This window comes from Metopolophium dirhodum, chromosome 1 (genome assembly GCF_019925205.1).
Source record: "Metopolophium dirhodum isolate CAU chromosome 1, ASM1992520v1, whole genome shotgun sequence".
Taxonomy (NCBI): Eukaryota; Metazoa; Arthropoda; class Insecta; order Hemiptera; family Aphididae; genus Metopolophium; species Metopolophium dirhodum.
The window spans coordinates 22,778,313-22,790,918 of record NC_083560.1 but is presented as its reverse complement, the minus strand read 5'-3'; the positions used below and the strand labels follow the sequence as shown (position 1 = coordinate 22,790,918).

At 27.2% G+C, this 12,606-nt stretch overlaps 1 protein-coding gene across 1 annotated transcript; it reads right to left on the bottom strand.

Annotated features, from left to right (window-relative positions):
• Positions 1 to 282: 282 nt before the first annotated feature.
• LOC132936992 (juvenile hormone acid O-methyltransferase-like) lies at positions 283 to 10,950 on the bottom strand. Its single transcript, XM_061003817.1, has 4 exons — positions 10,743 to 10,950; positions 10,330 to 10,632; positions 9,416 to 9,551; positions 283 to 620 (listed from the first exon to the last, which is right to left on the bottom strand). The coding sequence occupies exons 1-4, from the start codon at positions 10,929 to 10,931 to the stop codon at positions 445 to 447; spliced, it is 804 nt and encodes a 267-aa protein (XP_060859800.1). The 5' UTR covers positions 10,932 to 10,950; the 3' UTR covers positions 283 to 444.
• Between the last annotated feature and the right edge of the window lie 1,656 nt (positions 10,951 to 12,606).

Genomic DNA, 12,606 nt, shown 5'->3' with positions numbered 1-12,606 from the left:
CTGAAAACATTTTTAAATTATCCTGAAATTTCGGGATAATTTAAGGAAATAAAAATTCCCCCTCAGCTTATGTACGTCACTGATTGACACATATAATTATCTTTAGCCATATATATATATTATAATATAATACATTTTAAAGATGATATGTTTCGGATTAACAATGTAAAAACAAAGTAAAAGTTTGTCAACCCATAACAGGACAACATTTTTCCTTGAAATAAATTTTAATACGACAAGAATAACTTTGTTATGTTTTTAAATTGTTTATTTATTTTATTTTCTTAATTATGTAAATTATAAATTATCATAAAAATATATAATGTTTCTTAAAGATATTTTCTTTATTATTATTCCAATTCTGTAATATATTAGGTATAACTCAGTTAGGTAGGTAGGTACTTATAAATTATTAAAATATAGTTAATATTCCTGTTTTAAATTTTATTCTTTGACAGCGTGCACAGTAATAGGAAGATATTTCAAAATTATTTCTCCTGTATTCGGACATATTTCAACCATTTGTTTCTCACGTATTTTATCTTTAACATGTATGGCGTATTTGTCATGTAAATGTTGTGGCAAATTGCTGTACATATCATCTACAGCTCTGACGGCATCTAATAAACACAAATGAAAAATAAGATTAATAGTCAATTAATAATAATAAAAACCCAATTCTATTTAGGTAGTTTATACTTTTATAGTATACAGTATTTCCATGTAGTACTTCATTGAAGTTTTTCGTCACTAAAAAAAACCAATCCACGCCAATCTATTTCAAGTACCTACCTAATGATTGATTTTAGATATGAAAACGAATATGATTGAAATGTAATAACATAACTTAACTTAACTTCTTAGAATCAAAATTCAATCATCGTTGACTCAGCGTTAATTATTCAATAACAATCAAGTTAAATTAGTTGTTAAATCAACAGAAACCTAAAATTAACTCGTTATTTCCCAGCCTTTTAGATAAACAATATTACACTCTGTAATTCAAAGTCTAATCTAATGTATGGTTATTATTGAATATCTAATGTAAGAACTGAAATAAATCCATAAAAATATAATAATAATATATAAATAAAATTATACAAACACATTAAAAACTAAATAGGTTTTCTACCACTGTCCTTACTAATTATGAATTACTAATTAGGTACTAAACAAAAATAAACTAAAATATTGTATAATATGATATAATATATTTAGGAAAATCTTGAATATCTGTTCAATTTAAATTCTTCTTACCAAATTCATCAAAGTCCCGAAAATGTGCAAATTATTTTGTAGGCATAAATATTAAAAATGTTAATTTATTTGTATAGTTATAAACAGTTTTTTTTGTCGATTTATACTGCGATTATTAATCGCCGATTATAAACGAACGAGCGTTGAATGCGTTGAAAAACTGCTATTCATTTGGATTTTGATCAGAGTGACTAAATTATTTCAAATCTTAAGTAACTACCTATAATAATGTGTAAGTGATTAAAAAAATATTAATTAATAAATTTCCTTTTTTTTGCATATTTAGCGATATTTAAGGTAATATTATAGCGCATATTCATGCAATTTTAAGTGCTATAAAATCCCGACCCTGGTTATAAGGATTGAAAATTTAATACAAAGATACTCATAAAAAAGTAATGCTGTAAGCCTGTAACCAAAACGTCTTAAAAGTATATAAACACAGTTTTTTTTATAGATATTTTAGTTCAAATTTGAACGAAATTAGTTATGTTACGTACCCACGTATTAAGTAGTCATATATTAACTATGTACAGCGCGCCGAACGTTTCTAATAATATTTGACACTATAACTAATAAGGCAATTAGTACCTAACCTAACAGAATTTTGGCGCTGTGGACACGGTCTTCCAAGATACAAGGAAACTTCAATCAACAGAGGCAATTTCACCTTCGTGGATCACCGTTGAACTGAGGAGTGCACGCTTCAATTCAACGACTCTGGGAAGACCGAACTTTTGTTACAATTCAACTACGGCGAGAGAGATCAAGCAACGAGATGAATACAGCAATGTTGTAAGCATAATTTATAAAACCGTCTCCTTTGGTCTATTGGTCCATCGTATTTAGGGAAATTATTATTAAAGGGCAATTTTTGAATTTATTATTGAAGTTATTAAAGGGCATATTATATTATTTTGAGAATTATTTTTGTGAATTATTACAGGGCATTATTGAGATTATTATTGAGATTATATTTATTATGGATTATTGGGGGCATATTATTGAGTTCATCTTATATAAGTACAACTCCCTTGGAATTAGCTACCCCATTGTATAGAACACGTGTAGATTTTTGAAGCCCATGTTTAAGCCCCTAGCCCATGTTTAAAGCCCAAGTTGAAGCCCGCTAGCCCGAGTATAAATCCCTATGCCCGAATTTCAAAGCCCAAATCGAATAAAAATATATGAATAAAAGAGCTTTATGTTTGAAATCTATATTAAACGTTAGGAAGAATTAAACAAATATTAATGAACAATAGTTCAGAGGAAAATATTAGCGACGAATTCGAAACGATAGCTAGGGAAACATTAGATAGAATAATTGAAATAATCGAAAGCGAGAATAATTTAGAAATTGACGTGAACAATACTGATAGCGAAATAATTGACAACATCGAAATACATAACTTAGACGAAGAGCTAGACACATTTAACGAAGAAATAATTAACGAACGTATAGAGATCAAACCAATAAGTAGTGATATATTGAATAAAAGTTTAAGATTAATAAACCTAGAGGAGTTTGAAAATAGTCCTACTACTGGCACAATTCGCCAAGGTTTACGAAGTAATAGAAATACTATTCACACCGAATATATACAACCGAAAAGAATAGTAAAAGCTAAGAAAATGACAGGCGGTACCGATATGAAACCGATAAGCGCGTTAGACGCAATAAAATTAATTCCTAACTATTCAGGACAATCCGAAATATACCCATTTTTAAATGCATGCGAAGTAATTATAAGTACGGTAGACTCAGAACAGCACCCTTTCATGTTAAAAATGATAGCAGCTACTAAACTATCAGACAGAGCTTTTAACGTAACCAGATATAAGGAAACTATAGAATGGGGCGATATGAAAAAAATATTGTTAGACGCATTCGAAACTCCCTACGGAGCAGCTAACTTACAAATCGAATTAAACATAGTAAAAACAAAACATAATGACACCGTATGCGCGTACAATAATAGAGTAAAGGAAATATATCAGAAACTATGTAACACAGTAGCCATAGACAAAACACCCACCGAAGCAAAAATATTACGTGACAATATTAGGGAACAAGCGTTAGTCAGTTATATAAACGGTTTAAGCGACCAAATAAAATTCGAAGTAAAAACAAAAAATCCTACTACTCTCGAACAAGCAATGCAAATCGCGTTAATTACCGAAAAAAATATTCGTACATATAATGATGTACAAGACATTTTCCGCGCAAATAATACGTATAGCAATAGAAATACGCATTAAAATAGACAATTTAACAATAATAATCAAAACACAGCGTACAACTATCGTAACAACGACAATAACAATAATATAAACAGAAACAATACCTACGATAGGAATACTAATAGAAACCCAAATCCGAGGAACATCAATTTTAATGTTAGGCGTTGTCATACGTGCAATCGCGAAGGACATTTTTCGTCACAATGCCGAATGAACAATGTCGCGTATAATAGTAGACCACCCAATCAGAATAATTTCCACGAGAATCCGGGTTAGATAAGAAAAGAATATATATATATATAGAATAAATATAATAAAAACAAATATATGTAAATATAATCATTAACAACATAATTGATAGGATAAGGCAATGAAAAATAAATATATGAAAAATGTAATAAGATAAATTTAATATATAAGGAAATTTTTTAGGATCATGATGGCGATCGTCATGCTCCAATAGTCGCATTGGCACAAACAAAGCCGTATCAAATTTCAATTCTTTCAAATCACGTACATTCTTCACTTTTGCTTTCATGTTCGAATTATATTTCAATCCTAAACACGTACCAATAACGGTCAAACACCGTACAAAAATATGTAACGATACATAAGTATAAAGTAAATAAGAATATATATATAGGCGTATAATTTTAATTAACATCTTTAATTATAGGGCTAAAATAGTACTAAACGAAATTTTATTAGAATTAATATATAAGCACTCTCAAAATTTGATGGTTACTACCATTTCTAATATTTCTTCATCTATACCTATAACTAGGAATCAGGGAGTACCTAAGTAAGCTTCTACATACTTGAATGGACATACTCTAGTTAAGAAATAGATAACCTTTTTAACTAACGAATTAATCATTAAAACAAAAAACATATAAGACCAATAGAATATAGGACGGATATATAAATATGTAATAAATGTAATGTCAAATTTTATAATTTTAGGTAATAGCATAAGTATTTACATATATAAACATGTAATAGTTATAATAATTAAATTATATAAATGTAATAGAATACGTATATTAACCACACATATATGACCATTGACCACCATGTACTAACACTAGACTAAGAAGAAAATGTAAAACGAAAGAAACTATACTTATATAAAAAAAAAATGCACTAATATCTAACAACTATTATATTACTAACAAAATGTATCACTATTTTATGTATCAATGTATTGTAACCAATGTATCACTATTGTAAAACTATTGTAATAACTACATACTATGGAAATGTTAAAGATTTATGTTTAAGCTTTTAAACATAAAGTCTTTTTTTTAGAAGGGAGGTGTTACGTACCCACGTACTAAGTAGTCATATATTAACTATGTACAGCGCGCCGCACGTTTCTAATAATATTTGACACTATAACTAATAAGGCAATTAGTATAGTATAACATGCGGAGGTCGTTACAAAATCGTAGAGAAAACAATTAAACTATAGAAGGTGCCGTCACATACGTATCTTTCCTGGAAAGCCAACGCCCATACGCAGGATACGAGTCGACCAGCATACCAAATACGAGACCCGAACTCTGTCTCATGACCGAGCTTAGCCACTACTACAACCACCCACTCCAAAGGACACAATCATGTATATAGAAGCCCAGGACAAGAGCTCTTCAGACGGTTAGGGACATTCAGAGTCAGGTCGTAACACCACTCACAGTTTATATTCTATCTTAAAGAGTCGTAACACCACTCTTTTACACCATATATTATAAGATTGTATTTTTGTACTACGTTAATAAACATTCATCATACCTAGTACACCACGTAGTTTATCTCCGCGTTGATGTATATATCGACGTCGGTTGGGACGTAACAGTTATTTAAACAAAGAATATTGATTTTAGTTATTTTGTTTTAATTTCAAAATAATATTCGTGGGTACTTGAAACTTTTAAAGTACCTATATTAAATGAAATGTTTTTGACAAAAATGAATTAAGCCTTCTGTTTTACTAGTAGTAAAAATAAATAACCTTTCTATATTGTAATAAAAATGAAATGCTTGATCACTTAATAACAGCTGGATTGATTTGGCTTATTTTATTTTTTTAATGTTCGCAATAGTCCGATTAATGTTTTTACGGACAAAAAAAATTGGAAAATTTGAATAAAAACTGAAACGTTTTTTTCAATGGGTTTTAGGCATAGGTATAAATGGTTGCCATTGGTATCCTAATATTATAATATAGCAATAATAGCAAAACAGTAAAGATGAGTATTTTTTTTTTTTTTTTAATGGTTGCCACAGATTAAATATTATAGAATAATTTATCGCATATAATAATTTAAGCTTATAATTTTAATATTTTTTCACTATATTTTTAACTTGCGTGGTTTTAGGTTTGGGTACTCAAAGTTAACAGACTCAACAACTAGACCATTTTCAATAAAAATTTTTAAAAATAAATTCTTTGAGACTTATAAGGTGTTTATAGTTTATTTTTCCAATCCCTATACGGCTATAGGTAGCTTAAAGACAAGGCTGGGCAAGCTAATGATATTTTCTAAGTCAGTCAAGTTAAGTTAAGTATTTTTTTTTTAGTTTTTTTTAGTTAACCAATATACTGTTAACTTAAGTTAACCTAAATTAATAAGTTAAGTTAATTTAATATTTAGAAAAAATGAAAAAAAGGTTTTTAAAGGTTATTAAAAGGGTATTAAATTAAGTTATAATCACTTGTATAGTATTATACCTATCTAAGTTAAAAATATCAACATATGGATATAATATATACTATTATGTATTGTTAATTTACAACCTGTAAGGCTATATCATTTTAAAATTCTATTCATATTTCACCCTGAGTTCATATAAAAATAAATATTGTTTGTAAAAGTATTGTTTAACACATTTTATAATTTAAAAAATTGGGCAAGTGAGTGTCACTCTGCTGTACAGTAGGTTACAAGTGGGTCACTGTAATGGATGGTGTTAAATTAGAATTTAATAATATAATATTATCATTTTATAAGAAAAACGATTCTGAGCGAAGACGGTCAGTCAGTCTATGATATATTGATATTACTATATTAGTATATTACTAAGTATATTTGATGATATAATTGTGAATAAGGTAATTTATGTATAACCTATTTACGTGGAACCTTGTCTTAAATTTTCGATCCTTAGCTATAAAAGTTGAACATTTTATAAATGTTAACTACAAAATAATTATAAAAATTTTAAATTTGATAAATTTTGCCATAATTTGAACTTTAAATTCTTATTAAAAAAAATTGTGCTTTTTATACCTAGTATTTTTAATATTTTTTAACTGCTATTGTAACAATGTATTAGGAGCCTTGTTTTAAATTTTCAAGATTTTTACCCGACAAATAAAATATTGTTGACATTCATGAACTGAACATTTCCGTAAACAGTTTGTAACAAACCGATTTTACGTAAAATTTCCCGGTTTTCCTTAATATTTTTTTTGTTTTTCTCGGCGCTTTTGAAAATTACTGGGAATTTTAAAATTTGACCTCCTAAATATATCCTCGAACCAAGATACTGAAGTTGAAAATCGAAGCATTATTTCGATTACTCGAATCACTTATCGTGTATAAAGACACAACACAAAATTTAATTTAAAAAAAAACTCTTCAGTATATAACTATATACTTACGAAATTCTTCGTAAATATATCTTTTTCTAATAATATTTTCTATATTCTACTAACTTATAACACTTATATAAATAATATTCTGATAATATGAGAATTCAAAATTAACTTAATTGTGAATATTAATAATAATATAAGTTGAATTTAAGTTAACGTAAATACAAATGAGTTAAGTTAATTAATACAGCAAATTGGTAAGTTAAGTTAATAAGTTAAAAATAACTTAACTTTTAACTTATTAACTCGTTAATGCCCAGCCTTCTAAATGGTAAATCACACGTGCATTTTTTATCAGTTCACGAAATAAGAATATTTTCTTTTATTTATTTATAAAGTAAACACCGATAATTGATTATTTATTATATTATTATTATTAATTTATTTTTCAAATAAAAATGACTAGGCATTTTAATCAGAATTTGTGTATTTTTTCATTTTTGAACAAAAAACAAAAAAAACTGTATTATTTAAAACGATGTTTTAAACAGATTTAACCGTGTTAGGTTAGGTTAGAAGTATATCACGAGTAGGTTAATAGTACTCGTATATTTAAAATAACTTAATTCTAATTTAATATGTAATTTACTTATATGACAATATGCCGTGTACTAGAATAATTATAAATGTTTCACTATTTATTTGTTACTTATTTTAAATCTTAAATGTATTTAAAATGTATTTAAAATATTTTCTTAATGGATGTTTTGTGTGGACTTTATACCTACTGTGTATATATTAACTATTAAGTAAAAACATTTAAATTTGGTAATTTATTCAATAAAATTTAAAAAAAATTTAAATGAAGAATAGTAATAGATATAATTATTTAATACTTAAACATTTTTTCTGAAAGATATAATATATAAATATTATTGTTTTTTTTTTTTATTGGTCTTGAAATTGCACGATTTCTGTTTCGACTACTATGGTCATTAGCATAACATTATAAACATAAATACATTACATTTATAATGGGGAAACGAGCAAAGAAAAAAAAATATACAAGAAAAATAGTTTTGAAATAGTTAATTTGGTATTTTGTACATTGCAAATGTTGGCTAAAGTATAGCTTAAGTAGGTAATTTAGTTGTTTTAAAAAATTCAATGGTGTCAGTTTCGTTGTCTGGACTTGGGCCTAGGCTTGCTCCAATTTGGTGACTTATATTGAGATCCTCTCAGGATATATTCTATTATTATTTATTATTATTAATAAACCAAAAAATAAACACAATGTTCACTTGAATTTTACATTTTTTTAAACAAATGTTTAATTCGTTTTAAACAATGAACAAAACGTTTGAAACAAATGTTTTCAATTCATGTTTTAAACATAACAACCCTGATTATAATAGAATTATCTCAATTAATATAGTACCTACATTTTTATATAAATATATTTATGTATAAAAAATAAACTTGGTATAACTTTGATACTTTAGAGTTAAATCATACACTTACGTACAAACAGCACTGGGTCCGAGATCTACCACAGGTAGATTGCCTACCTGATAATATACTGCTGCAAATCAGAATTTTTATTCCAGGCAACAGAAAAGTTAAGATAAATTTTGAACACCATACACCGAATATACTATTAAATAACGAATTGAACAAAGTTTGAGTCATATAGATGTTGGTACATTTAACGGGCAATGAAATGCACAGGATCAGCTAGTATAATATAAACGAACGCATGAACTAAAAAAAAAATGTATTTCTTAATACGATTTTCAAATCAAAAGTATTAGGAAGAGATTGAGTTTTCATATTCATGAGCTTTTAACGCACGATAATATTAAATATTTTTTAAGGACATTTTAACGTTTTCAGGAGCATATAGTTGCAAACATACATACACCCAAATACCAAATAATATTTATTATAATATAATTATATTATTCTCGATTTTATGTTATTGTTTCAATTTGCGTATTATTCTATTCAGTGAACAATTTTTAATATACACTTGATTTTTATGTTGTCTATATACATCGCTGTATCGTACTTATTTTATATTAGTGTGTGATCGTATTACTATTTCTGTAAAATCTATACTGTATAAGGACATACTATAATAATTAATTTATCAAAGTGTTTTTAGTGCATGAAATTACGAGTCACGACAATGTAAGATATTTATATTAAATAATTGTAAACAGGTAGGTAGGTAGCTAGCTAAAAATCATTGTCGTTGTAACTTTAGAGTTTTGATCGAATAAAAAAAAAATAATAATAAATACAAGTTGTCGTAATTACCTAAAAATGATGAGTAGTCTGAATATGTAAATGTTTTGACACTTGATTCCATGTTGATAATTCGAAATCCAGCCTTGATGAACATTTCTCTCAATTCGTCTTGGGAAAATGAATCTTGTGACATCTGCTTTAAATCCTGCAGAGCGCATGAAATCGATTTAAAAATCAATTTTAAATATCGATAAAAATAGTTAAAAATCCTCTACGAAATCAAAAGTGCTTAATATCAAAATCGATAAGTAATATAATTATTATATTAGGTAGACATTTAATCAAAATTAAAAAAAAATCTATCGATGATTTATATAAATATAACAATCGTTTTATCATGTTTATATACAAATCGATTTAAAATTTAAAATTAAATTAATTCAAATTTAAAATTTAACAATAACCAAAAAGTCAAAAGAATATTGTGCGTCGGTAGGAATTTTGTTATTATTATGACCATTTCACAGCATCGCGCAACTACGCGTAAACGAAAAGAGCAAACAACAATCTTTTGCACGTAGATAGAAATCAAAATTGAAATCATAAAAATTAAAAACCGAAACTAAATCAATGAAAAAATATAGATTATGTTTAAAATGCAATCAAAAATATTGATAAAATATAAATTTCAATACATTTTTTAAAATTAAAATCAAAAATGTCATTCCGATTTTAAGCTTTGAATTATCCTGTATACAGTTTCTTGACATTTCATATTATAAGTTGAATTTGTAAAGGTATCACTTAAATCATAATTTTAATAAGTATTTTATTATGTTTGACAATTATAAAAAGTAAGAACAATACCAAAACAATAAATTATTTGTCTTAACTTTTTTTATATTAATATATTAAAATGGTAAATTATATTATTCAGTAAAACAAAACGTTTTTAAAAAAATAGCATAAATAGGTACACCCACTTTAACATATTGTTGCCATTGTTCGTCCATATATTTATATAACTCGACCAACGGATTGATTAACAAGAAGTTAATCAAAATTTCTCCACCGCTTTTCAACATCAAGTGCATATTAAGCAAGGAATCGACTTTATTACGAATCCAGTGAAAGCAGAAAAATGAAAATATTTTGTCGAATCCGCGCGAATATGAAGAACTGCAGTCGTTGGCGTTTTCGATATCCAGAGCTTTGAAATCCATATCGGAGCGTTCAAAGGAATTTTTAGCATATTCTACCATTTCTACGGATTTGTCGACGCCAATCTAAAAAATCGATATCGATATAAACAAATACAATAACTAGGTAGGAATACAAATATTGTTTAAAAAAATTATTAATATATTATTACGAGCAACTTGAATTGCATACACACCAACTGTTTGATTTTATTTTTCAAAAAAGGATAAAGGATATCCGACGTCACGTCGCCCGGTCCACATCCTATGTCCAAAACCATTTCGTTTGACGTCCACACCATTTTCTCAATATACGCAGTCAAGGCATCCTTGGCTTCCCTCTGCTGTATACCGTTGTTTTTGACGTACCGCTCCGGGCAATGCATTTCGACGGACTAAAATCGTTCTCCGACGAAACTGTCTCTTTTTATAGGTACACTGTTCTCAAACACAAGCACGCTACAGGGTCCACGGTATTTATAATACCCACATAACGCGGAGCTTCTTAAAATCACGCACGATTTCCATAACAAACACGATATTGTTGTGAAGCAAGACGTGTCGATCTGGTATATTTTTGTACCATAGAATCATTATCCGGGTATATACTCATTTGTATAAGGAACCTGATTTAAATATTATGTGTTAGGAGGCCTTTTCATAAACGACGAGTCAGTCGTCGATGTGATCTCAGAAATAGATTCTTTAGTATACATATGTAAATTAGTATTACCTACCAACCACCTGGCTATTTGTAGTCCAACCTATATTATATGCCTACACAATACTATATAATACGAGTGAGTATTTTCACGTGTAATTTTCGCATATACTTATTTCCATTTTATCGTTACTCTATAGAAATGTAAATATTAACATATATTTTGTGTGGGTAATATTATAATAGTAGGTATAAAGAAATGTACATTTCACAGTATCTTGTAAAAATACAAAGTACTTATATGCGACTATATTATGATTTAATTTAATTTAATTTTTACATTATTGTTTAATGGTCTTACTGTAGGCATTTCCTATTATAATATTATTAATACCTGGTATTTTAATATCATTCACTCAAAAGGTTTTTATTATTTATTAATTTTTAATTTTTATTATTATTTCAGTTTTCAACAACAATAAGTCCAAGAATAAACTAATTATTATTATTCCCTACATATTAATATTATTATATCGCACTTCTTCGGCATCGACAAATACCATTAAATGAATTCTTTACATTTCTTAAGCTTTTTATTTTACATATTATTATTTGAAATAAAATAAAAAAAGTGGGTCGTTTAAGTGGGTTCTTTAAAATGTCGCTCTGCTGTACAGTAGGTTACAAGTGGATCACTGTAATGGATGATGTTAAATTTGAATTCAATGATAAAATATCATTGCATAAGAAAAACGATTCAGAGCGAAAACGGTCAGTCAGCCTATGATATTACCAAGTATATTTGATGATATTATTGTGAATAAAGTAATTATTTATATATAACCTATTTACGTAGAGTCTTGTTTGACTCCTAGGTAATTGTTTCAAAGGCAGATGAAAAAAATTAAAAATCCTTAGTCACAGTTTTTATTTATAAGCATTTAAAGTTCAAATATTGACAAAATACGGAAAAATCACGAAAATTAGCAAATTATTTTGAGTTGAAAATTCATGAAATATCATCTTTTTAAATCTAAAATTTGAAAATGTAATACAAGAATCCTCATAATTTTGTCTACCTTTATCAAAAAAAAATATCTACAAGAGAGTCAAATTAAATGTTTATGAGCCTTTGAAATTCATATTTTTACAACATTTGATATTCACTCGATTTCTTCGATTATAAGAATTCAAAAAATGCACGTGTTATAGCATATTTCATATAACCTGGTTTTTTTGTCAAACATAAATTTTTATAAATATAATCCTATGGTACAATAGGTATGCTGAATAGTTTGACGGTAAATGATCATTCATTTTCAAAATTTAAAAAAAATATATGGTCGTAGCATGTAACACGTAGTGAATATGAATTATAAAAGAAATATTATATTTTATTT

Excerpts from the sequence above, each read along its gene's own strand:
- LOC132936992 (XM_061003817.1), bottom strand. The coding sequence starts at position 10,931 with ATGCATTGCCCGGAGCGGTACGTCAAAAACAACGGTATACAGCAGAGG. Across the intron at positions 10,633-10,742 it reads AAAATAAAATCAAACAGTTG|ATTGGCGTCGACAAATCCGT; the intron begins GTGTGTATGCAA and ends TCGATTTTTTAG. Across the intron at positions 621-9,415 it reads AGACTACTCATCATTTTTAG|ATGCCGTCAGAGCTGTAGAT; the intron begins GTAATTACGACA and ends TGTGTTTATTAG.